Here is a 26510-nt window from a genome sequence, read left to right as displayed (position 1 = left end):
AAACTGAGGCAACTAGAAGTTAGAGGCCTGGTGGAATTGGCCGAGCAGGGATTTGAACCCAGCTCAGTTTGCTTCTCCTGTAAACAGGTGAGGAAGGGAACCCCAGGGTGATGAAGTAACCCAAGGGGCTGGGAGACCAGCTGTCCCAGAGCCCAAGAGTGATGAGTCTGTGGGGTTTTTCGATCACATGCAGGAGAAGTCGCCCCCAGCCCCTCCCAGCTTCCTGCTCTCCCGGGGGCTGCCCTGCACCTCTGAGCCAGGTCTGGGGTCAGGATGGGGCTGGGCCCTGGGGGGGTCAGTCGAGGTGCCCATCAGGAAGGCAGGCGCCACGGGGCGGGGTGACAGACACCAGAAGCCCTCCCTGAACAAAGGCTGGGTGGGAGGCGGCCTGGTGTTTCCACACCCCGCCTCTCCCAGCGCCTGCTGAGCTGCGACCACGACCTTAGTCAGCAAGCCAGCAAGGCGGGGCGAGCATGGCCAGGGCCGCGGCCGCTCTGCTGCCCCTCGTCCTGCAGCTCACGGGCCTGGCACTGGCCCCGGGGACCAGCAGAGGTAGGTCGGGGCGCCGAGAGCTTGGGGGCAGCCAGGCAGGACCTCACCTCTTGCTCAGCCCAGTCTGAGGGAACGGCTGGGGCCGGGGGCCGCCTCCCTGGGCCCTGCCTCGGGCTGCGTGTGCCTCCCGGGCCAGCCTGAGTCCTCCCCGTCCGTGGAGGAGCCAGCATGGTCGGGGCAGCACAGAGACTGTGGCATGGGGTCCTGAAGCAGGACGGGGCTTCCTGCCCTGGCCTCGGGAGGAATTCCTGCAGGCAGCAGTGGGGGAGAGTCTGCCCTGGAATCTGGGAGTCTGAAGTTAATTATTTGTCTTGAGAAAGGGGAAAAAAAAAGAAGGCCTGCCATGGGAGCTGACTTTGAGTCTCTGTGTCTGGCTTTCATCCAGAAGGACAGGCGGGAACAGAGAGGTCAGGGCCGGGACTGTGCAGCAGGGAAGGGAGGGAGGCCGAGGACAGGTCCACGGAGAGCGATCAGGCTTTGTGCAACAGTCAGGAGCTCTTTCTGCAGGTCTCTCCAGGCAAAGGACCGGCCCGATCTTCCCTGAGGGTCCCAGAGGACCCTCAGCTTCTCCCCGACCCCTTTCTTGTGCCTGCTTAAGCAGGCCTGGAGGGAGTGGCCTGAAAGGAGGACTCATGGTCAGGGGGTGGGGGTGCGCTGTCAAGCTGGGGTGGAGGGTTTAAGATACTGGGACCCCATCCTTGGCCGCCCGTCATGGGGCTGGGAAGGAAGCAAGGTACAGGGGCCATACCAAGACAGAGAGCCATTCCAAGTGACGTCACCCTGCCCAAGGTAGGCGTGTGGGCGGGGGGTAGCAGGGTGGGCTGAAAAGATGAGTGGCACCTGGGAAAGCTCACATTTGGACTTGCTGCTGGGAACCTTCAGATGTGTGATTTAGAAAGGCTGTGAAAGCAGAAGAGGAGCGCGTGGAGGCAGGGAGCCTTCAGCCTCCTGAGTGGCGACAGAGGGGAGAGGAGAGAAGCTGGGGGGGATGCGGTGGGGGAGGACTGGCTGAGACCAGAGACTGATGGACTTTGGGAGGGGTACAAAGAGAGAAGCTGAGCCCCAGATTTCTGGGTAGGTGGGGATGGCATTAACGAAGCCGAGGAACTCAGGACAAAGCAGGTTTGGACAAAAGAAGACAATTTAGGTCTTGGACGAGAATCTTCAACCCCCTTTGCTGGAGGCAGTGGCGGGCGGGGGAGTGAGCAATATTGTTCCCCTGCTTCACGGGGCTAGTGTGCACGAGAAACCCTTTTAGCCACCCCCAGGCCCAGCCTCACTAATGAGCTGCCTCGGTGGGAAGACCCTTCCCACTCCCTCCTCCTCTTCCTCGTGCTCACTCACTTCCTGCTCCAGACCCTCTGCTGCCCCGCCCACCTCTGCTGGGAGGAGGGATGATGTTTGGGGGAAGGACACCTGGAGTCAGACAATGACCCCCACCCACCCACCCACCCACCCACCGACCGCCTTTATTTTCCCTACGGCAGGAGGGGGATCAGAGTCAGGTGAAAGTGGCCGTCCCCAACCCCAGGCCTGAACTCAGGGGTGCCCCCTCCTAGGACCCAGTGTTCTGTAGAACCCGGGACAACGTGTCTTCATTCTCATGGTGCCTTGAAATCTAGTTGGGGGCCCTACCAGCACCCTCCCCAAACCCTTCAAGAAATGCAGCCAAGGGCTTCCCTGGTGGCCCAGTGGTTGAGAGTCCGCCTGCCAATGCAGCGGACACGGGTTCGTGCCCCGGCCTGGGAAGATCCCACATGCCGCGGAGCGGCTGGGCCCGTGAGCCATGGCCGCTGAGCCTGAGCGTCCGGAGCCTGTGCTCCGCAACGGGAGAGGCCACAACAGTGAGAGGCCCGCGTACAGCAAAAAAAAAAAAAAAAAAAGAAATGCAGCCAAGTCCCGCTTTCTGGAGCCCACTCTGCCCTGGGTGGAGTTCCCAGGCCCCTGTGCCACAGGCCTGGAAAACAGTGGCAAGGCTTGGGCGTGGCAGCAGAGGGAAGAGTTGCCCCTCCCCGTGCACGGAAGTGGTGCCCTTTCTGAAGGTGAAGACAAGCAGAAGGAGGGTGGGGTTTGCCCACAGACCCCAGGTACCTGAAAGCAGCCCCGCCTTTCACTCCTCCGTTTCCCTCTCCTGCACTTCAGCCTGTGCTGGCTTGTGGGCCCTCCCAGCATGACACATCAGCTCCCCAGGCTGCCCCTGGCCAAGTCCATGGCCTGAGTGAGGCTGGATGACCCTGGCACGGCCCCCGTGGCTGGGGACCCCTGCAGAGTCAGGGCAGGCTACAGAGAGGCCCTGATCTAGATCCTCCCCCCAGGCTCCCAGTGAGGCAGGGTCCCTGGGGCTTGCTTATACCCGCCTGAGGCTCTTACTACTTGGGAAAGCTGGTCTAGGTCACTTCCGTGCACCCAGGGCTCTCTCTCCTCCTTCTCCCATGCTTTCACTCCAGCCCTTCACAGACCACCTCTCCTTCCCTGGATGGTGGGTGGCAGGTGGACAAGGGTGGGCACAGGATAGACATCATTGGGAAGACAAACCCAGGAAGCCTTGCTAGCCCCTCACTGATAGGCCCTCCCTGGATTCTTGTGCTTTCAGGTGGGGCCGTCCCCAGGGAGCCTCTGGGGCTTGCTGACATCCACGACTACCAGCTGCAGGCGCCTGGGGCCCCCCAGGAGCGGTGGCGCCCCCTGGAGGAGCGACTGGGAAGACTGGAGGCTGAGGTCACGGAGCTCAGAGAACAGGTACCACTGGAGGCAGTGGGTGTGCGTGGGGCAGGGCAGGCCTCATGCAGTGGGAGGGAAGGAGAGAAGGGGGGCCCGTGGGACCCTGAAATAGAGTTTTATTTTAAATGCACATAGAAAGATTCTTATCTGAACGGTTCTTTTTCTTTTTTTAATAAATTAATTTAATTTATTTATTTATTTGTTTTTGACTGCATTGGGTCTTCGTTGCTGCATGCGGGCTTTCTCTAGTTGCGGAGAGCAGGGGCTACTCTTCGTTGCAGTGCGAGGGCTTCTCATTGCGGTGGCTTCTCTTGTTGCGGAGCACGGGCTCTAGGCACGCGGGCTTCAGTAGTTGTGGCTCACAGGCTCTAGAGTGCAGGCTCAGTAGTTGTGGCGCACAGGCTTAGTTGCTCCACGGCATGTGGGATCTTCCCGGACCAGGGCTGGGACCTGTGTCCCCTGCATTGGCAGGCGGATTCTTAACCACTGTGCCACCAGGGAAGCCCTGAACAGTTCTTAACATCGGTTCTTTCATACCAGCGAAGAACCTCCGGGTATTTGTTTTGTCAGATTTTCATATTCTTTCATGTATTTGGCAAACATTATGGAGCATTATCAGGAAAGATTTTGGATAGATAAAAGTCTTTAACTGTTGGGTCACAGGGACTGAGTCCCCTTTTGTCTAAAGGAGAGGACTGGGGGCCCGTGTTCCCCTGGGAGCCTATCCAGACCCCAGGCTATGAGAACTGGGACTGTTTGAGCTGGATGCTGCCTGGAGGGGGACCCACCTTGCTCTGGAACTCTCACATTTCCTTCTCATCCTGGCTTGGCTTTCACACCCCACAAATCTGTGGGAGTTGCTTTCCCCCACCTCTCTCCCCAGAACAAAGACCTGCAGGGGAGGGTGAGGCAGCTGGAGTCCTGTGAATGCGCCCCGGCTTCGCCCCAGTGCTGGGGGCTGGGTCGGGCCTGGCCCGAGGGGGCTCGTTGGGAGCCAGATGCCTGCACAGCCTGTGTCTGCCAGGACGGGGCTGCACACTGTGTCCCCCAGCCTGGGCTGCCCCATTGCCATGGTGAGTGCCATCCGCCTGCCCACTGGCACCACCTCAGGGCCCGGAAATGGCCCTGAGTGCCTGAGCGACAGCACCATCTCCTCCTCAGGCTGCAGCCACAATGGTCAGGCCTATGGCAATGGGGAGACCTTCGCCACAGATGCCTGTACCACCTGCCGCTGCCTGGTGAGCTCCTGTGACCCACCCTGGATATCCCATACCTGTTCCCCTCACCTGTCTGCCTCACCTCAGCTACCTGTCGCTGCAGCCTGGTGTGCTGAATGTTTAGAAGTGGGGTCTCCCTGCCCATCCCCCCAAGCCTTGCCACTGGCCGCCTTCAGCTGATTCCAAGGAGTTCTGCTTTCTGGAGCTCAATCCCCACGCACACAGTGGGGTTCTTGTCTTCCTATACCTGCCCCCTCGCCTGTGGACCCTCAGTGTCCCCACTCATCCATCTGTCCCTGGCATCTACCTGCCTCTGCTCCCTCACTTCACTCCACACCCACCTATTTCTTTCCTCACCTTTCCACGGAGGAAGCCCTTGGTTCCCTTCCTAGGATCTCTGGGGAATTTGCTGGCACCTGGAAGAGATGGCTTCCGAGGGTCGAGAGTGGCAGGAGATGATGGGGGAGGGGGAAAGATGTCTCTTTTCTGCCCTTGGGCCAAGGGTAGCCCACGTAGTCTGAGCCAACTCAGCCTCTTGCGCCTCTGGTGGGTCCCAGCCTGGGGAGAGGTTTTGGTTCTAGAGGCCCTATCCTCCAGGGTTCTGATGCCTGCTTTCCACAGGAAGGAGCCATAACCTGCACCCAGAAGCCATGCCCAAGAGGACCCTGCCCGGAGCCGGGAGCGTGCTGCCCGCACTGTGAGCCCGGTCAGCCTTCTGCCAGCCCCAGACCCACCTCCTGCACTTGTTCTGGGGCCCCAGAGCCTGGCCTGCCACCTGGCATGTGTCCAGAGGGCGTCTGCCCACTCGCTCTGGCAGTGGCTAGGGGTGTTCAGAAGCGAAGCCCAAGTCAGCAAATGCTGCCTCTGACCTGGGACTGAGCCAAAGGCTCTACATCAGCGGTCCCCAAGCTTTTTGACACCAGTTTCATGGAAGACAATTTTTCCATGGACCGGGGTGGTGGTGGGGGGAGGTTTCGGGATGATTCAAGCGCATTACATTTATTGTACATTCTATTTCTATTATTATTACATTGTAATATATAATGAAATAATTATACAACTCACCATAATGCAGAATCAGTGGGAGCCCTGAGCTTGTTTTCCTGCAACTAGATGGTGCCTTCTGGGGGCGATGGGAGACAGTGACACCCGTGTGTTGCTTATGTCCAGTCTCGTCCATAAGATGCAGCTTAATTGTCACTTGCCACCCACCGATAGGGTTTTGATATGAGTCTGTAAGCAATTGATTTATTAGGGTCTCTGTGCAGTCAAACCTCTCAGCTAATGATAACCTGTATTTGCAGCCGCTCCCCAGTGCCAGCATCACTGCCTCAGCTCCACCTCAGATCATCAGGCGTTAGACTCTCATAAGCAGTACGCAACCTAGATCCCTCGCATGCGCAGTTCACAGTAGGGTTCGCGCTCCTATGAGAATCTAATACCACCGCGGATCTGACAGGAGGCGGAGCTCAGGAGGTAATGCGAGCGATGGGGAGTGGCTGTAAATACAGATGAAGCTTCGCTCACTCACCCGCCACTCACCTCCTGCTGTGCGGCCCCGTTCCTAACAGGCCAGGAACCGTTACCTGTCCGTGGCCCGGGGGTTGGGGACCCCTGCTCTACCTGATCTTTTTCCTTTCCTCAGACAGCTTCTAATCTAGTGAGAAGATAAATGTATATAGCTAGTATAATACAAGATTTAAGAGCCAGTGAACAGATTAAGAGGAGGTGGAGAAAGGTCATAAGTGGTCAGTCGCCAGAGGAGAGGGCAGGAAGGCAGGGGAAGCCCACCCAGACTAGGTGATCACGGAGGGCTCTACATACAACAGGTCATCCGAACTGGATCTTCAAGGGAAAGTGGGGTTTCACCAGAAGGAAAGGGTGTACTTGAAGGCCCTCTAGGCACACAGAGTGGGAAAGGTGTGTTGCAGGAAATCAGACTGGGAAAGCCAGTGGGAACAAACTGCTGTAAGCCTTACAGTTTGGACTTTCTTCTGTGGACAATGGGGAGCCACTGAAGGCTGAAAAGCCAGAGTGTGGCATGTTCAAAGAGGCATTTTTGGAATTTTCATGTGGTATGGGCTAGATGCAGAGAGACCAGTTAGGGGGCTATTACAGTAGTTACCTAGGCATAGAGCCAGGGATGGCAGTGGGCTGCAGAAGGAGGGGTGTTTCCAAAGAACGTAGTTGGATCCCACGGAATAGTGGACTCTGAGCTTGGGAAACTAGTAGTGCCAGTGACATGAAGACAGCTGGAAAGGAGTGGAGGCAGTGGCTGTTACTGGTTCATAGTCAGGAAGATAAGGTTTCCGGGTTTAGCAACTAAACATATAGGATACCTGGGACTTCCCTGGTGGTCCAGTGGTTAGGACTCCATGCTTTCACTGCTGAGGGGCCAGGTTCAATCCCCGGTCGGGGAACTAAGATCCTGCAGGCGACACTGCCAAAAAAAAAAAAAAAAAAAAAAAAGGATGCCCTGTTAAATTTGAATTTTGTATAAATAACATATTTTTAAATATAAGTATGTCCCGTGCAATATTTGGGACATACTTATACTACGATTATGTGTTGTTCATCTGAAATTCACATTTAACTGGGCATCCTATATTGTCTCTGGCAACCCTACCCCGGGAAGAATGGCAGCTGCTAGTTTGAAAGGTGGGACAGAGGCTTAGGGACTGGTGGCGTCTGGAAATGTAGCCTGAGAGTCTTGGCCAGAGATGAGGAGTAAAGTCTTGGGAGTTGTTGGATCTCCCAACAAAGGGACACACACACACACACACACATCGCTTGTAGGACACGTGGTGCCTCAAGGCCACTGCTAGCACATATAATGTCTTTGGTGAAAGTTTTAAAAAGGCACACTTTCCTCAATGCTTCCATGTGTTGTAAAATAATGGGAATCTGGTGATTATTCGAGGCAGACACTATACTGCCATCTGCTGGAAAGTTGAAGTAAGTATACAAATCTCTGAGAATCACCTGAATGGTGCCCCTTTGATGTGGCGCCCTTGGCCGTGCTTTCGCCCCAGTTCTCTGGGTCTCTTACCTGGGGGCCTGGCCCCGGTTTTTCAGGCTGTACTGGAGGCCACAGGAGTGGGGAAACGTGGCAACTGGAGCCCTGTGTCATCTGTACCTGTCAGGTAAGGGAATCAGAGCCTTGTCCCATCCACCACCCACATCCCCACCACCCGGCTTAACCCCAGGCCTGGCAGCGCCAAGCCCAATCTGGGGTCCTGGCAGAGCTGCTGCTGCCACCCCGGCATTGAGGCCTGGAGCCTGCTAGGCCTGCTAGGCCAGCAGAGTAACTCGGCTTGGGCAGTAGAGGAGGAAGGAGGGCTCAGTGTCTACCCTGCAGGCAGGGACGGTGCAGTGCCAGGGGCCCTCATGCTCAGAGCTCAACTGCCTGGAGAGCTACACCCCACCCGGGGAGTGCTGCCCCATCTGCCGGCCAGGTGACCTCCCCCCACCCTGCCCCACCATCCCCTCGGCCCCAGAGGGTTCCGTACCTGCTTGGGGTCATGCCTTCCCTCGGGTAATGTCCACCCACCCTGTTCTCTGCTGACCAGTCCGTCACTCTGGCAACCCTCCCCAGGCTGTGAGTATGAGGGGCAGCTTTATGAGGAGGGGGCCAACTTCCTGTCCAGCTCCAACCCTTGTCTCCAATGCTCCTGTCTGGTGAGTCCCCCGCACCTTTGCCCAGACCCTGATCTTCCTGGGACATCCCCGCCTACCCTGGGTCACACCTGCCACACTTTCAGCCCCTCACATACTTTCCGAGGCCTGGTGCCAGAGAGATTCTCCCTCCATCCCCACTCTGTGGCCCATCCTGCTGTCTCTGGGAGCCAGACCCAGGGGCAGTACAGCTTTGGGTGCATTACAGAGGAGCCTGGTTCGCTGTGTGCCCATGAAGTGCCCGTCCATCCCCTGCCCTGAACCAGTCCTGAGGCCCGGGCACTGCTGCCCGACCTGCCAAGGTGAGAGCCCTGCCCCTTCCCTGGTAGAGCTCCAGGGAGGGCTGTTATTGCACTTCTTCAACCCAAAGCCCACTCTGATGGCCTCTGACCTGCGGGTTCCGTCAGTGGGGGGAGCCATGCCTGGCCGTCCCTGCTCCGGAGCTGGAAGGCCTGGGCTCAGATTCCGCCCTTGTCAGTGGTTATGTACCTCTGAGGGAGTTACTCCGTGCTTCAGTTCCCCATTTGTAAGATGTGTGTAATGATATGTACGTCAATAAACATTGACTATTACCTGCTTTGTGCACAGAAGACACGGGGTGGGCCCTCGAGGCAGACCACTAGAGGGTGACACTAAGAGGCAGACCACTAGAGGGTGACACTAAGTCCATGCCTGTACTCTCGCAAAGGCAGGATTAGATTACACACAGATACTATGGAAACTCAGAGGAAGGAGACCTAATCCAGCCTGGGCACAGAAAGGAAAGCATCCTGGAGGTGGCGTGTCTGGAGCGAACCTCAAGTTTAAAGAGCAGTTAGCAGGGTGAAGGGTGGAACACGGTGGAGGGCATTCCAGGAAGAGAGGGCAGCTTGGGCCTGACACTCAGCGTGAGGTGGGTGTGTGTTAGTCGGGAAGGTGCAGGCAGGCAGGAATGGCCAAAGCTTACACTGAGGCGTGGGGAGGGGCCAGAGACGCGTGGGTGTGGCCATGCTGGCCCTGGAAGGCCTGGAAGGGCAGGCTAAGGAACTTGGGCCTTACCCTGCCTGGGGTGCTGGGAGGCTGAGGCGAGGGGTCCAGGCAGAGGCAGGATCTGGTCTGGTTTAGGCTCAGAGGAGAGCCCTCAGAGGGCATGTGAAGGAGGGGGTTCTGGCTGAAGCTCCCACCAGGCCTCCTCTCTGCCCATTGCCCCCCAGCCCAAGGCTGCACAGAAGGTGGTTCTCACTGGGAGCATGGCCAAGAGTGGACCACACCTGGGGACCCCTGCCGGATCTGCCAGTGCCTGGTGAGTCCCTGTGCTGCTCCTGGGCTGCCCCCACCCCTCCCCGACCCCAGGCCCACCAGATTCATTCCTTCATTCCACTGAACACATCCCAAAAGGCACTGTGAGGGGACAGAGATGGAGGAGACCTAACCCTGAACACCATGAGGGTGGGGAAGGGGTCGCGCCCTCAGTATGTCCAGTTCTGAGCACAGTAGGTGAGCAGGATGTCTGTGAACCAAACTCGAGGAGCTTCAGGTTACAGGAGGAGTGAGGCTGGGCAGGATATGACAGGCAGCACAAGCTCCAGGGAGGGAGAAACACAGCTGACCTGAGGCATCTAGAACTCTGCTGTCTGATCAGGAGCCGCTACATGTGGACACTGAGCCCTTGAAATGTGGCTGTCCGGTTTGAGATGGGCTCTAAATGTAGAATATACATTGGATTTCAAAGACTTAGTATGAAAGAAAGGAATGTAAAATATCTCATTAACACTTCATGTTGATTACATGTTGAAATAATTTTTTGGATATTTTGGTTTGAGTGGAACATAATATTAAAATTTAGGTCCATCTGTTTCTTTTTACTTTTTGAAATTTGACAACTAGAGAATTTAAAATGACATATGTGGTTTGTGTTATATTTCTATTGGGCAGAACAGATCTAGAATATCTTCACGGGGGGGATGTTTACTTAGGTCTTAACGGGTGAGTAGGATTTGAGCAGGGAGAAATGGTGCTATAGACTGAATATTTGTGTCCCGCCCCAAATTCATATGTTGAAATTCTAACCCCCAAAGTGATGGTATTAGGAGGTGGGGCCTTTGGGAGGTGATTAGGTCACGAGGGTGGAACCCTCATGAATGGGATTAGTGCCTGTATAAAAAAGACCCCAGAGAGCTCTCTCGTCCCTTCCACCATGTGGAGACACAAGCAATTAGACAGCCATCTATGAACCAGGAAGGAGACTCTCACCAGACACTGAAACTCCTAGCACCTTGATTTTGGACTCCCTAGCCTCCAAAACTGTGAGAACTAAATTTTTGTTGTTTATAAGCCACCCAGACTATGGGATTTTTTTATTATAGTGGCCTGAATGGGCTAAGACACCAGGCATAAGGGAAGAGTCAGGGCAAAGCCTCGGGGAGGAAGGGGGGCACACGGAGACCTAATGTCCAGGCAGGGTGCATGCCAAGGAGGGCTGTGGTTCATGGGGGCTGAAGCCAGAGTCACAAAGCTCCCTGACAGCTTGCCAAAGACTAAGGACTCCATTGTGAAGGCCATGGGGCACCCAACCCCTTGGCAACCATGTGCTTCCCCTCCCTGTTCACACTGACACCCCACTGCCCCACCCCCACCTGTGAGGAGAGTCACTGGCAGTCCAGACACTTATGGGGCTAAGGTAGTGAGCCCAGGTATAGGTGTGAACTCCAGGGATGGGGTCTGTCTGGGAAAGACCATGGGGAGTAGCAGCAGCTACTATCTGTTAACTGTCAGCTTCCAGAGGTGGATGCCATACCACACACTTATCTTATCCCCATAGCAAGGCTATGAGGGCAGGTCTATTATTGTCTCTTTTTTTTTTAGATGAGTAAACTGAGGCACAGAGAACTTAAGTGGCATGCTAGGTTATACATCTATATTACTTTCTTGGGCTGCTGTAACAAAGTACCACAAACGGAGTGGCTTAAACAACAGAAATCGATTATCTCATGGTTCTGGAGGCAGAAGTCCAAGACTGAGGTGTCGGCAGGGTCGGTTCCCTCTGAGGGCTGTCAGGGAGAATCTGTTCCAGGCCCCTCTCCAGCTCTGGCAGTTGGCTGGTGATCCTTGGCATCCCGTGGCTTCAGTCTTCATCTTAACATGCTTCTCTCCCTGTGTGAGTGTGTGTCTGTGTCCAAATTTCCCCTGTATATAAGGACACCAGTCAGTGGATCAGGGGCCACCGCACTCCAGTCTGACCTCATCCCAACTTAAGTGATTACATCTGCTACAACTCTATTTCCAAATAAGTCACATTCTGAGGGGGTTAGGACTGCAACATAAGAGTTTGAGGGGGACACGATTTACTCATAGCAATATCTAGTAAGTGGATAGCTGGGATTCGAATGCTGTTTCTGCCACTTGGATGAGCTCTGACAGCCCTTTCCTCTGCCTACTCTGTCCCCTACCAGGAGGGCCACATCCGGTGCCACCAGCGAGAATGTGCCAGCCTGTGCCCATACCCTGCCCGGCCCCTCCCGGGCACCTGCTGCCCTGTGTGCGATGGTGAGTTAGCAGGTGGATCCTGGAGAGGCTCGGAAAGCTGATGGATGGCCCAGCTCGAGCCTCCCATGAAAGCCAGGACACTGAATGGCATGGGGCCCTGAGGAGGGTCTAAGGCACCCTCTTCCCAACAGGCTGTTTCCTAAATGGGCGAGAGTACCGTAGCGGGGAGCCTGTGGGCTCTGGGGACCCCTGCTCCCACTGCCGTTGTGCCGTGAGTGTGTCTGCCCGGCAGGGAGGGCCTGGCTTCTGGGCCTACCTCTCACATGCTGACCAGGTCCTTTTGGCAGAACGGGAGTGTCCACTGTGAGCCTCTGCCCTGCCCACCGACGCCCTGCAGACACCCAGGCAGAATCCCTGGGAAGTGCTGCCCAGTCTGTGACAGTGAGTGGGGGGCTCGAGTCACCAGAGGGAGGGGTGGGCACTGCCCCGAGAGAGGCTCTGGGTCTCGGCGTGGGGTGGTTGCTTCCGGTGGACTAACAGGAAGCCCCCTTGAGCTAAAGTACAGGGGAAGTCCTTTCTAAAGCTAAGCTCTGTTACCACGGGTGAGGGATGAGTTCTCACCTCGCCTCATGGCACCCTGGGCACGTGTGGGCTGGGGGAGGCTGGCAGGGCCTCTTGGAGGACAGGGGTGGCTGTCCTTGTCAGGGTGGAGGGTGGATGCCTCAGGTGCTCTGAGGCTTCCCCATCAGCCTCCAGCCCTGTGCCCCAGTCCCTCTGTCATCCTAGCCAGGCTGTGAGTACCAGGGACACCAGTATCAGAGCCAGGAGACCTTCAGACTCCAAGAGAGTGGCCGCTGTGTCCGCTGCTCCTGCCAGGTAGGCGGTGCCACTGTCTCACGCCCCAGATCTGTCTTGTCCCTTGAGGGCCACTCACCCAGCCTCCCTCCTAGGCCGGCGAGATCTCCTGTGAGGAGCAGGAGTGCCCGGGCGCCCCCTGCACCCTGTCTGACTCTGGCGCCCAGCTCTGCCCAGGTGTGTGTGTTGGGGGGCAATGACGAAAGGGTGCTGCTTCCAGCAGCTAGAGATGGAGGAGTGTTCCTTCACCGTAAGGGGAGGCATTCCTAAGTCCACCAGCCATTCCAGAGTGTGTTCAGAGGCTGCTGTGGGGATGGCAAAGCCAGGGTCTTGGGAAGGGTCCTATGGTCTGGGAAGGACAGGGATGGGTGGATGTGTCCAGGTTGCCATGGTGACGCCCCCCCCCACCCCTTGCTGTAGCCTGCGTGCTTGGTGGAGAGGAGTTTGCTGAGGGGGCCCAGTGGGAGCCTGATGGTCAGCCCTGCACAACCTGTTCCTGTCACGCTGGGGTGTCCGCGTGCAGGGCTTTGCTCTGCTCCCCAGCCCCCTGCCAGCACCCCACCAAGCCCCCCGGTGAGTGCCCCGCCCCAGTCTAGCTTTCTTCCCCTGCCTTGCCCGGCCCACCCTGATCGGCTGGGCTGTGATCACCCTGCTCTACCCAGGTGCCTGCTGCCCCAGCTGTGAGAGCTGCACCTACCACGGCCAAGTGTACGCCAACGGGCAGAACTTCACAGATGCAGACAGCCCTTGCCACACCTGCCACTGCGAGGTACCTCCCCAGGCTGGCTGCTGCCCTGCTGAGCCCCTCCCGGGGTCCACCCCCATTGCCTTCTCACCTGCTCCCAGGATGGGACCGTGACATGCTCCTTGGTCAACTGCCCTCCCACAACCTGTGCCAGGCCCCAGAGTGGACCCGGCCAGTGCTGCCCCAGGTGCCCAGGTACGTGCTTACTGTACCTGTCTGGCTTGGTGAACCCTTGACCCTGCCACTCCGTGGCCCCGTGGGCCCAACGGATGCCTTAGAAAGCCATGGCCTTCCGAATTGTTTTCAGTCTGACACAGCTTGGGACCCTCTGGAACTCACAGGGTACGGGTGGGAGAGAAGAGTAGACATTCGTTCGTGCTTTCATGTTACGACACCACCCTTCCCTCCTTTCCTACACTTCCTCTTCCGATACCCCCCCCACGCACACCTATTCGTATATCTACCTGTTCATGCAACAAATGTTCAGGTTTCCTGCGCAAGAGACTGGGAGCTGGGATGCTGTGTGCCCTGATCCCCGCCCACACGGAGAGTGTGCAGGGCGCGTATCACAAACACAGGCAGGCACATGCATGAGCCCTTCATCTCTTCACCCTCAGAGGCACACACAGCTGCCTGCAGGTAAAGGAACACACACACACACACACACACACACACGCACAAGTGTGTGCTCAGAGAGATATCCTTGTCTGCATACACAGCCCCTCCTCCTCCTCCTCTCCCTCCATGGGGACAGCTTCCAAGTGGCACTTCTGCAGTGGCTCTGGACTCAAGGGTAGAGGGACTGTCAGCCTGCTCCTTGCACTGTCAGTCTTTGTCCCCACCCCTGCCCACCCGCCCCACTGCCCAGACTGCATCTTGGAGAAGCAAGTGTTTATGGATGGCGAGAGCTTCTCCCACCCCCGAGACCCCTGTCAGGAATGCCAGTGCCGGGAAGGCCATGCCCACTGCCAACCTCGGGCCTGCCCCAGGGCCTCCTGTGCCCACCCGCTGCCTGGTCCCTGTTGCCAGAACAACTGCAATGGTGAGGTGGACGGGATGGGGGGTGGTCCCTCGGGATGGCTTGGCCCCATCTATAGGCCTTTAGGGCTGGGAGGGCAGCATGCCCTGGGGGAAGGGGGGCCTCTCCCAGGCCCATAGCTTCCCCCTCCCCCAGGCTGTGCCTTTGCTGGGAAAGAGTACCCCAACGGAGCAGACTTCCCCCACCCCTCCGACCCCTGCCGCCTGTGTCGCTGTCTGGTGAGTCTGCCACCTGGATGGGAAGGAAGAGTGGGTGGGGTGGGGTGGGGCACTTGGGGAGACCAGGAGAGATCCGCCAAGGTGAGGGTGAGAAGGGGCGGGGTCTCCTCCACCTTCTACCACTGACTTGGTCTGGCCTCGTCCATCCGCAGAGCGGCCACGTGCAGTGCCCGGCCCGCCGCTGCCCGCCCTTGCCCTGTCCAGAGCCGCTCCTGTTGCCAGGAGAGTGCTGCCCGCAGTGCCCGGGTAGGAGCCGCACCCCTCGCCGCTTCTCCGGAGGGACCCCCTCAGCCTCCCTCCCCACGCCCCCCACCCCACCCCCACCCACCCCCCAGCCCCGCCTCGCTGACGGTTGCTCTCTGGCTGCAGTACCCGCCTCTGGCTGCCCTCGGCCCGGGGGCGGGGTCCCCGTCCGCCACCAGGAGCACTTCTCTCAGCCCGACGACCCCTGCCGCCGCTGCCTCTGCCTCGACGGCTCCGTGTCCTGCCAGCGGCTGCCCTGCCCACCGGCGCCCTGCGCCCACCCGCGACAGGGGCCCTGCTGCCCCTCGTGTGACGGTAACGCCCCGGCTGCACCTGCCCGCACTCCTTCCAGCTCCACCCCGGAGCCTCACCTGCTCGGTCCCCCTCTTACTCGGAGTCCCTCTTTACCTCCAGGCGGGGCGCCTCCCCTTCTCCCCCTTCCTCCTGGCCCGCCCCTTGGGGGCGGGGTTCTCACCAAGAAAGTGCCGGAACGGCGCCCACCCAGCCCTCAGGGTCCGGGAGGTAGTGCGCCTGGTGCGCCGCCCCCACGGCCCCCCAGCCCCTCGCCTGCCCCCCAGGCTGCCTGTACCAGGGGAAGGAGTTCACCAGCGGCCAGCGCTTCCCTTCGCCCACTGCCCGGTGCCACGACTGCCTCTGCTGGGAGGGCAGCGTCAGCTGCGAGCCCAGGGCCTGTGCCCCAGCACAGTGCCCCTTCCCTGCCAGGGGGGACTGCTGCCCTACCTGTGATGGTGAGGGGACGGGAACTGTACGCGTGGGGGGACAGGACGGCGGGGTCAAAGACATCTTTACTGCCCTAGAGTGGGTCAAAAATATTTATTATCATAAGACAAAAGCCCTGGACCAAATTCTGTGTGGGTTTTCCCTATAGATTGGACAGGGAGTTTTTTTTGTTTGTTTGTAGTATTTATTTATTTATTGGCTGCGTTGGGTCTTAGTTGCGGCGCATCGTGGCGCACCGGCTCAGTAGTTGCAGGCGCGGGGGCTTAGTTGCCCCACGGCATGTGGGATCTTAGTTCCCCGACCAGGGATCCAACTGGCGTCCCCTGCATTGCAAGATCGATTCTTAACCACTGGACCACAGGGAAGGCCCTGGACAGGGAGCTTCTTTACAGGCTGAAGGGGAGAAAGTTTGCCCTTTGGCCAATCCAACTGCCACCTCCCAGACCCCTTTACCCACCGGCCAAGACTGAGCCCTCTTCCCTCCCCACCAGGTCTTTGAGGCCTTGGGCTCAGGCCAGACCCAAGCTCAGAGCTGGATGACTGGTCTCCTCTCCCTGACTTCTGCCCCTCCGCCCGCCCTCCCTGTCCTCTCTCCAAGGCTGTGAGTACCTACGGGAGTCCTACCTGAGCAACCAGGAGTTTCCGGATCCCCGAGAGCCCTGCAATCTGTGTACCTGTCTCGGAGGCTTCGTGACCTGCAGCCGCCGGCCTTGTGAGCCTCTGGGCTGCAGCCACCCGCTCACCCCGTCTGGGCACTGCTGCCCGACCTGCCAGGGTAGACCTGCCCTCCCACTGCCCCTCTCGACTCCCGGCCTCCCTTCGGCTGCGAGTCCCCTGGTCTGGTCACTGTCACCCCTCCCCCGAGACAGCCACACAGCAAGCCCACAGCCTGGGTTTTCCTGGGGTTCCTCACCCCATACTCGTGCCCTCCTCTCCGTCCCTACTATCACCTCACACCAACTGTGAGGGGCACCACATAACCAGCCCTGTGCTGCCAGACATTCCTGCTCTTCAGCTGTCTCCCTGCCTTCCTAAAATATCACATCACCAGACTCAAAGCCATTCAGTGGCTTCCACTGCCCTTGAGTCACCCAACCACATTTGGGCAACTTCCTTCCCCCGTGGCTTCTAAAGAAGCCACCCTCCCGAGCCCAGCCCACCTCTCGCCTTCATTTCCAGTGTGCCCGTCCCTCTCATCTTCCTCCCACAAGGGCCTGTGCTCTGTGATCCCACCCTCAGTCCCCCCCGCCGTGCTTCACGCGTGCAAGTCTCACCACCGTGGTCTGGCTGAAGTCTTTCCTCCCGCCCCTCACCTTCCCAGCCACTCACCTCTCTTTCTGACTCTTAGCTAAGCTTTGGTAGAGGACCCCAGGCCCGGCTGTGTGTGTGTGTGTCTGTGTGTGTGTCTGTGTTGGTGTGTGTGCGTGTGTCAGCAGAGGGATCCACTGACTGCGGCTCTGCCTTGTATTCCCCCCTCTGCCAGGATGCCTCTATCATGGGGTCACCGCTGCCCCCGGAGAGACCCTTCCTGACCCGCTCGACCCCACCTGCTCCATCTGCACCTGCCAGGTGAGGCGGCCCTTTGGGGGCTTGGAGCCCTTCATCCCTTGATCCTCCTCTCTGGCCAGAAAGAGGTCGTCTCCTCCTCCCAGGGTACACGCTGCCTGTGACATCCATCAGGACAGGATTGGGCTCAGGCCTCCTGGGCTGAGGGAGGGGGTCTGGGCCTGGCAGGTCAGTAGGGGCACACCCCCATGAGGCCACGTGTGGCCTGGTTTGAGGGTGTGATGACATGGGAAGTGGCAGCGTGACCTCTCTCCCCCAGGAAGGCTCCATGCGCTGCCAGAAGAAGCCGTGTGCTCCAGCTCTGTGCCCCCACCCCTCCCCAGGGCCTTGCTTCTGCCCTGTTTGCCACAGTGAGCACACATGCCCCGCCACCCCCCGCGCCTCCCTCTCCCGCTCTGCCAGACCTGACGCTGGACTGGTAGCACAGCCCCCACCCAGGACACATGTCACCCACAGGCTGCCTCTCTCAGGGCCGGGAGCACCAGGACGGGGAGGAGTTTGAGGGGCCCACAGGCAGCTGTGAGCGATGTCGCTGTCAGGTGTGGTAGGGAGGTGGCAGAGGGGGCAGGGGCGGGGTCAGCTGGCCTGGGGAGCAAGTCACTGACCGTGCATCTCCTGCAGGCTGGCCAGGTCAGCTGTGAGCGGCTGCAGTGCCCACCTCTGCCCTGCCCACTCCAGGTCACAAAGCCGGGGAGCTGCTGCCCTCGCTGTAGAGGTATGCCTGGCCAGTGGGGCTGCTGCCTTGTTTCCGCCCCTGGGTCCTGTGTCCCTCCATCGGCCCCACCTCCCTCCCCTCAGCTCTCCTCCAGACTTCCCACCTCCCTGTCCACCCGTCTGTCCCTCCCACACCTCAGCCCTTGAGCTCTCACCACATTCACCTTCAGCTCTTCCTACCTATCCCTGCCCCTGGCCTATCCAGACCGTCTCCCCTTCTAGGTGCTTATTAGAATCTCCTAGAAGCTGCCCATTCCTAACCATGCCCCATTCATAATGATAATAATGATAATTAACATTTATTGAGCATATACCATGTGCCAGATAATTAACATTTATTGAGCGTATACCACGTGCTAAGCGCTTTACACATACCTCATTTGATGCACACAACGATCTCATCAAGTGGGTAGTATTATTAACTTTTCCCATTTTACAGATGAGAAAACTGAGGTAACATAACTTACCTGTGGTCACTTGGCCAGTAGATGGCAGAGTCAAGATTTGCATCTAGGCCATCTGGTTCTAGAGTAGGGGCCTTTTTTTAGCCTGTGTGGGCCTTCGCCCCATACACTGCCCAGCATGGTATAGGAACTGTCAGCGTCTCCTTGCCCTGAGATGAAATCCCCATTTAACAGATGGGGAGACTGAGACTTGTAGAGATTGAGTTACCTTGGGCACATGGTTACTGATGGAGCCTCTCATTCATCCCACATGCATTTATTACACACTTGCTGCAGGCCAGGTACTGTTGCTGGCGCTGGGCTATAACAGACAGTGCCTGCTGCCTGGCACTGGGTCTAGCAAGCAAGCAGACAAGGAATGGGATTAGAATCCAGGTGTTCTGACCCCGACCCAGTGTCTTTCCCCTCCATCACAGGCAGGAGTTCTGTCCCAGGCCACTTTCCCACCATATCCCTGCAGAAACCCCTCCTGGTACCCACATACCCTACTGAGCACCCAGGGTGAGGGGCTGGGTCAGGGGCAGACATGCAGAACCCAGACTCAGAGCTCATCCCTGCCCACCTCGAACACAGGCTGCCTGGTTCATGGGGAGGAACACCCTGAAGGCAGTAGCTGGGAGCCCCCCGACAGCCCCTGTTCCTCCTGCGTGTGTCATGAGGGTGTCATCACCTGTGCCCGCATCCAGTGTGTCACCTCCTGTGCCCAGCCTCACCTGGGGCCCCGTGACTGCTGCCCTCGATGCTCTGGTACTGGGAGCCTGAGGTCAGGGGACGTGGGCAGGGAGGCAGTGCCCCATCAGCATCTCCCTGCCATTGCCCTGGGCTGGGCGGCAGAGATGCGTCGTTCCAGAAGTGGCCCCCATTCTTATGCACACCCCAATCTCTGAGGCTGGGGGGCCTGGCATTGCTGCCAGCCTGAAAGCTCCCTGATTCTGTTCTGCTCTTAACCCCCCACCCGACCCCTGCCAAGCCTGTGAGCATGAGGGTCGGAAGTATGAGCCCGGGGAGAGCTTCCAGCCTGGCGCAGACCCCTGTGAAGTGTGCACCTGTGAGGTAGGGGAGCGCAACACCGAGGGGCAGCCTGGACCCTGCCGGGGGCAGGCATTGTGGGGTCTGAGTCAGGAGTGTGTCCCTGTGGCCAGGGAGTGAGGCAGGGGCTTGGGGTGAAGAACCGGCAGGGCCAGCAAGTCTGGGGCGGGGCGGGCAGTGGGCAGGCCCTCCTGGCTGGAGTGTAGGGTGGTGTGGGGAGAAGGTTGCGGGGAGATGCCTGGGACTTGGTTGGGGGCCATATTGGGGAACTTCTGTTTGAAAGGTAAGGTTGAGCCAATGAAAGGGTTTTGAGCAGTCGAATGACATCATAGATCAGGAGATTAGGCGTGGGATTGGGGAGGGGGATGGCATGGGAGTGCAGAAGGGTCAAGAGCCACATGAAGGTTCAGGCCCCAGTGCCTGCAGGCAGCAGGCACTGTCCTCTCTGGGGACTGGGGCATGGGGTGAGGAGATGCTCAGTCTCTCTGCACACTGTCGTCTGACCTGCCCAAGGCAGATGGAGGAGCCTGGCGTCCAGAGAAAAGAGGGTGGCTCTCGGCTTCCATGGCCTGGGACCCACCCCCTGCTCGCTCGTTCAGCTGCAGCCTGAGGGAACTCCCAGCCTTCGCTGTCACCGGTGGCAGTGTCCCAGCCTGGTGGGCTGTCCCGCCAGCCAGCTCCTGCCCCCTGGGCCCCAGCAGTGCTGCCCCACCTGTGCCCGTGAGTCCCTGGACTGGGGGATAAAGAGGGCAGGGCTGCCACCCCCAGAGTGACACTGGAAGGGCCAGCCAGCTCTCCTCCACAGTCCCAGCCCCAGCCCTTTCTTGAGTCCAGTGGATTGTTCTGGAAACCTGTACCCTGGAGGGTGAGACCTGTAATACCCTAAGGGGAAACGGGAAGCTAGCAGGACCCCTTGACTCTGAAGCCTGGTGCATCTTGTCCAGCAGGTGGCGCTGCAGGGCTGCAGCTGTGCTGGCTGCTGGCTTCTTGAGGGCAGGGATATTAGGACCAGAGGGTCAGTGAGTCGCCCAGCTACAGAGGTGGGGAGAGGTGTTCTTGTCAACACTTGCTCGGATGTGCTGCTGCAGGGAAAGAGGAAAATATTTACTAAGCACCTACTACATGCCACGCACTGTACTTGGTGCTTTTAATAAACAGCATCACATTTAATTCTCACAGTTACCCAGTGAGGAGGTGTTATTACTCCTTTTGTTAACAGATGAAGAAATTGAGGTTCAGAGACGTTGATTAATTTGCCCAGAATGGCACAGGCACTGAGCGCTGGAGCCAGGATTGGAACCTGGGGTGCCTGGCTTATTGTGCTTCCTTTCAGACGATAAGTGGGAGGGCGAGCAGGGCAGGCAGCCCAGTGGTCCTTTGTGACCTCAGGCTGAGGAAGCCACACTTCGTCCGTTTTCAGGCCCTCCATGCTAGCAGCCTAGCAAAGTTCTTTTTCAAAAGTCCAAACTTTTCTTTGCTGGAACAAAAGGAAAAGGGATCTGTCATTCCTGGAATCAAGGTGTTAGGGCCATAAGTATGCCCTGGGCCCAAAAAGCCCGGACACGCAGTAAGGGGATAAGGGGTCAGTTAGGCTTTGTCCCCCACCCCCATCCCGGCAGCATCTCCCATACTGCGTTCTTGTCTTCACAGAGCCGCTGAGTCCCTGCACGGAGCACCTGCGGGGGTCTAAGCTGGCCCCACCGGACCCCTGCTACACCTGCCAGTGCCAGGTGAGCCCTCCTGCCTTGGGGACTCCTCAAGCCCCCTCTTCCTCCTCCTCTGTGGGCTGTGGCTGCGACTCCTCTCCTGCAGCAGCTCTGGGCTTCCTACTCACCCCCGACATTTGCCCACTTGTCCTGAATGTCACATTCTGCCTAGACCCTGCCCCCTCCCTGCTGTTCTCTACCTGTAGTGTTCCTGTGCCCTTCCACAGGACCTGACTTGGCTCTGCACTCACCGGGCCTGTCCTGAGCCCAGCTGTCCCCTGTTGGAGCGCCATACCCCCCCTGGGAGCTGCTGCCCCGTGTGCCAGGGTTCATGCCCAATTTTGTTCTGCATCCTCAGAGCCGGAGCCAGGAGGGAGACAGGAGGGGTGGCGTCCATGGGCCAAGTGGGCAACCTGGGGTGTGCACTCAGAATGCAGGCTTTGTTCTTTTGTAGAAAGGGAGGGCTGTTCGTTGGGGTGGAGGAGGGACCCATGAGGTAGAGGGAGGCAGGGGATGAAGCCTGGATTCTCAAGGCCTGGCCTGAGGCTTGGCTCAAGGACCCGAGGCCCACTAGCAGGGCATCGCACTGCTGAGCTGGCAGCCAGCCCAGAGGAAAGTTCCAGCTTCTGGCTCTTGCAGCTTCTGGGACACTCTGGACATCCTGAGCAGTGGTGCCGGGTCTGCCATCTAGTAGGCCCCATGGTGCTGGTTGAAGAAATCAACACCATCAGGGTGCTAATTGGATGGGGTGGGCACCACCTTGCCCTGGCCTTCAGGGTGAGCTCATGCAGGCGGAATGACAGTGCTCTCCCATCCCCATTTCTTCCTCCTCAGAATGTGTGGTGGAAGCTGAGGGCCGGAGAGTGGTAGATGGAGAGAGCTGGCAGGACCCCAGTGACGCCTGTATCACTTGCACCTGCCGTGTGAGCTGGGGGTGGGAGGGTGAGGGTGGGGGACCTGAGAGATGGATAAAGGGAGGAGCCTCTGGTCACTGGACCAGAGAATATGGGGTCTTCGAGGTAATCAGAAAAAGGCGCCCCCTCTGGGCATCCCTGTGTGAGGGCAAGTAGCTGAAGGTGCATTTCATCCCCTACTTGAACATGAAGTGGCTGTTCTTGTGGGGCGGGGCAGAGAGAGAGGGGGCTCCCGGCCCAGTCCCTGATCCAGAAGGTCTCCAAGAGTGTGAGGCCAGGGACTCCAGACCCTGCCGGAAGTCCCTAGAGCAATGGCATCTGTCCTCAGCGGGGCCGCGTGGAGTGCCGCCTGGAAGAGTGCCAGGCCCTCTCCTGCCCCCACGGCTGGGCGAAGGTGCGGGAGGCTGGCAGGTGCTGTGAGAGATGCCAAGGTGCGGGCCAGGAAGATGGGGGGGGGTCGGGGAGGGGGGAGGCGGGAGCGAGACCCAGTGTGAGGGATGGGCAGCGGACCCTCGCCCTTACTGTCCCCTCAGCCCCCGCCCAGTCGTGCGCGCACCAGGGCCGGCAGGTGGCCTCCGGGGAGCGCTGGGCCGTGGACGTCTGCACCAGCTGCTCCTGCGTAGCCGGCGCCGTGAGCTGCCAGAGCCAGCGCTGCCCGCCGCTCTCCTGCGGGCCCGTGAGTGCCGCTGTCTGAGGCGGTGGGAAGGGTGGCCACTTGGCACCACCCCCCTGGGTGCCCCGGGGAAGGAAGAGGCTGGGCTTGCCCGGGTCGTGCAGTTCCCGAAGAAGCCACGAGGTGGCGCTCTGACCCCGCCAGCAGTAAGCCCAGGAGCCCTGGAGCCTCCCGGCGATCCTCCTTTCCCCGGGAGGCGCTGCGTGGGGCACGGCAGGGAGCGCAGCGTGTCTGACGGTGTCTGGGGCGGAGGCCAGGACGAGGCCCCCGCCCTGAGTCCCGGCAGCTGCTGCCCCCGCTGCCTGACCCGGCCCGCTTCCTGCATGGCCTTCGGAGACCCTCATTACCGCACCTTCGACGGCCGCCTGCTGCACTTCCAGGGCAGCTGCAGCTACGTGCTGGCCAAGGACTGCCGTGGAGGGGACTTTAGGTGCGCAACTCCCTCTGCCTTCTCCCTGCCCCCTTACACCCGTCCCTGCTGACCACTGCATCTGGGCCTCCCACGCCGCAGCGTGCACGTGACCAACGATGACCGGGGCCGGAGCGGCGTGTCCTGGACCCACGAGGTGGCCGTGCTGCTGGGAGACGTGGCCGTGCGGCTGCTGCAGGGCGGGGCGGTCACGGTGAGTAGAGCCAAGGACCCGGGGAAGGTCGGTCCCGCGACTTCCTCTCCGCTGTCCCGACGTCGCTCCTCCTCCCGCCTCCCTTCTCCTCCAGGTGGACGGGCGCCCCGTCGCCTTGCCCTTCTTGCAGGAGCCTCTGCTGTATGTGGAGCTGCGGGGACGCACGGTGATACTACACGCCCAGCCGGGGCTCCAGGTGCGGCCGGGGCGAGTGGGGTGCAGGGGAGCCTCGGGCCTGTTCAGGTGTCTGTATCTGTAGAGGGAGTGGGGATACCAGCTACTTCCCAGGCCAAATGAGGCCACAGAGGTGAGAGAGTTCTGCTGGATTCTGAAGGGAGAAGAGGAATCAGGGTTAGAACCTCCACGTGTGATGAAAGGAGTTCTGAGCCTGGTTTGCGATCTCGGCTCAGCCACCCACACACTGGGGCTCTTAGGCCATTACCTTAAGCCGATCCTCTCTGGGCCTCAGCTTTCCCATCAGTCAAATGGGGGAAGGGTTGGGAGGGTGGGCAATGTCAACTGCCGTCTCCTGGGTGGTTTCAGAGATTTCTTCCAATTCCCGTGTCAAAGAGTAGTTCACTCCCTGGCTTCCAGCAACAAGCACATTTGTAAATTCATAAAATAAGGCTTGTCTACTCTTATGATACAGACTCTAATTATGCTTTGTCCTCGGTAAGGCCTGAATGCCCATGGGAGAGTGACTCTCTGGAAGTGGGTTGCATTTCATGGGGGCGCCGAGTTCATGAAGGTTGAGGGGAGAAGGTGCCCTTTTGAGGGAGCTGTGGGTGGCTCTTCATGTCTTCTGTGTTTGCCCCGGGCTGACAGGGCAGGTGCCTACTTGTATCCTCCCTCCCAGGAGACACCTCCACCCGTCCATTCTCCTCCCCTACAGCAGGGGGCATGCTGACGCCGCCAGGATGGGCACTGGGCTTCCTGGGGCCCCTGCCTTTCCCCACTCTCCAGTCCCAGCCTCTCTGCACAGGTGCTGTGGGATGGGCAGTCCCAGGTGGAGGTGAGAGTGCCTGGCTCCTACCGGGGCCAGATCTGTGGGCTCTGTGGCAACTTCAATGGCTTTGCCCAGGATGATCTGCGGGGCCCTGAGGGGCTGCTCCTGTCCACTGAGGCTGCGTTTGGGAATAGCTGGCAGGTGAGTGGCACAGGAGCTGGGGGGCAGGGGGGAGGCACAGTTGAGCATGAATCTCAGAGCAGCCCTCTGGTATGGAAAGGGAAGTTTGCACACAAGGTGGGCTTTGGGGCTTTCAAGGAGGTTTGAGGCCTACTTGCCTGCTATGGTGCTGCGGGAGGCAGGATGGCCTGTTGAAAGCGGTCTCATCATCTGAATCCCCAAGCCCTGCTTTGCCGCTCACGGACTGTGTGACCTTGGACAAGTAACTTACCTGCTCTGGGCCTTGGTTTGTCCATCTGTAAAATGGGAACAAAGGAAAAGTAGCTGATGCTTCCTTTGCTGTTCTTATAGGGAGGTTTATGAGGCTAAAACAAAATATTTGGTGGAAAGTGCTTTGAAGAACATAGCACACAAAGGTCGGTTGCCAGTGGATGCTGCCACATAGAGCCGCTTTCCCCACCTAGGTCCCAGAGGGGCCAGGACCTGGTAGGCCCTGTTCCAAGGGCCGTGAGGTGGATCCATGCCGGGCAGCAGGGTACCGTGCCAGGCGTGAGGCCAACGCCCGGTGCGGGGTGCTGAAGTCCTCCCCGTTCAGTCGCTGCCATGCTGTGGTGCCACCAGAGCCCTTCTTTGCCGCCTGCGTGTATGACCTCTGTGCTTGTGGTCCTGGCTCCTTGGCTGACACCTGCCTCTGTGACGCCCTGGAAGCCTATGCCAGCCACTGTCGCCAAGCAGGGGTGACTCCTGCCTGGCGGGGCCCCACGCTCTGCGGTGAGGGGGCAATGCCCAGTGCGAGTTGGGGAAGGGGTGACACGGAGGGCTCAGGTCTGGACAGCATAGGTACAGGGAGGGTCACAGCGGGTGGACCTGGTGACTGGACAGTGACTCTGCTTTCCACTCCACCTGCAGTGGTGGGCTGCCTCCTGGACCATGGCTTCGTGTTTGATGAGTGTGGCCCACCCTGTCCCCGCACCTGCTTCAACCAGCATGTCCCCCTGGGGGAGCTGGCGGCCCACTGCGTAAGGCCCTGTGTTCCCGCCTGCCGGTGCCCCGCAGGCCTGGTGGAGCACGAGGCTCACTGTATCTCACCCGAGGCCTGCCCCCCAGTCCTACTCACTGGGGACCAGCCACCCAGCACTCTGCCCAACCCCAGCCGGAAGCCCCAGGGGCCACCCTGAGCCAGGATGACACCGACCAGGATTCATCAGGCTAGAAGTCTCCCCTCGGAGAGAAGCTCCCACACTGCCCAGGCATCGGGAGCCTGGGTCTGGGCCCCGCAAAGACCCCAGCCGTGTGGAGTCAGAAGCAGTAAACTCGGGGACTGCCCTAAGGTTTCTCTGTGTGTATGTGTGCTGCCTCTGGGTGCTGCGCTGGTGGTGTGGGCTCTTTGGAACATGGGGTCCAGAGGTCAGTGTCCCCAGAGTCAGGGTGGTAGCAGCTGTGGGGTGGACCTTGCCCACTCTCTGCGCCTGCATCTCTGGGCTGCCCCTACCTGCCACACCCTGGTGCTGCCTGGGAAACCCTGCGATGGGCAGAAGGAGGACCCAGGTGTCCTGGTCCCAGCCCTGTGTTTACATGTAGCAGGCACGGCCTGTGGCCCCCGTGTGCAGCCCTCTATGGGGCCCTCTGTGGATCCATGTGGAATCCTGCAGGGACTGAGGAGCACTGGGAAGGGGCTCAGTGCCCACATGGCATCCCCCTTTCCTTGGGGATATTGAGTGCTCAGGCACCTCCTGGGCCACCCTAAGAGCTGGTGACACAGGGACCCCACGCCTGGGTGGGGAACAGGAGAGACAATGTGTCTGTGATGACATACAGACACGTGATGAAATACACACACACACACACACACACCCCTCAAAAACCCAGATAAACACATGCATGTATCCCGCGTGTGTTCACAGCTACACCCACCCCTGACGGACGTGGGCAGGGGACACACATGTGACTTTCGAAGACATCCTTATAGGGGAAAGAACATGGGTTTTGAAAGAGGAAAAAAAAAATCTCTTTCTTTGACAAGAAAAGTCTCTTTTCAAAGAGAACTGTATTTTGAGTTCTCTCTACCACCTATCAGCTATGTGACCTTGGTTTTTTTAGGGACCTTAGCTAAAGATTGGGGTTGGGGGGACCCTAGTATTCCAACAGGGAGTGAAGGGAGGGTGTTGGGCTGAACCAACCCCTCCCCCGCCTGCTTGCTCAGCCTGCTTCTGCTGGGGCCCCT

At 59.0% G+C, this 26510-nt stretch overlaps 1 protein-coding gene across 1 annotated transcript; it reads left to right on the top strand.

The window, feature by feature from the left end:
* Positions 1-473: 473 nt before the first annotated feature.
* On the top strand, positions 474-25514 carry KCP (kielin cysteine rich BMP regulator; the record flags this gene model as incomplete). The annotated part of the gene is made up of 38 exons (XM_079711850.1): positions 474-552; positions 3146-3291; positions 4157-4346; positions 4435-4511; positions 7849-7945; positions 8086-8168; positions 8374-8467; positions 9359-9447; positions 11597-11690; positions 11822-11901; positions 11978-12071; positions 12421-12506; positions 12581-12662; positions 12906-13058; positions 13148-13254; positions 13332-13425; positions 14099-14272; positions 14405-14487; positions 14640-14733; positions 14857-15045; positions 15309-15479; positions 16070-16246; positions 16955-17040; positions 17297-17387; positions 17494-17576; positions 17659-17752; positions 18789-18962; positions 19186-19268; positions 19844-19964; positions 20895-20974; positions 21178-21277; positions 22398-22540; positions 22795-22967; positions 23049-23160; positions 23255-23356; positions 24143-24307; positions 24751-25057; positions 25196-25514. 38 exons carry the CDS (start codon positions 474-476, stop codon positions 25462-25464), a joined length of 4716 nt encoding a protein of 1571 aa, XP_079567976.1. The 3' UTR covers positions 25465-25514.
* Positions 25515-26510: the final 996 nt, after the last annotated feature.

This window comes from Hyperoodon ampullatus (genome assembly GCF_949752795.1).
Source record: "Hyperoodon ampullatus genome assembly, chromosome: 9".
Taxonomy (NCBI): Eukaryota; Metazoa; Chordata; class Mammalia; order Artiodactyla; family Ziphiidae; genus Hyperoodon; species Hyperoodon ampullatus.
This window is presented reverse-complemented; position numbering and strand designations above follow the sequence as displayed.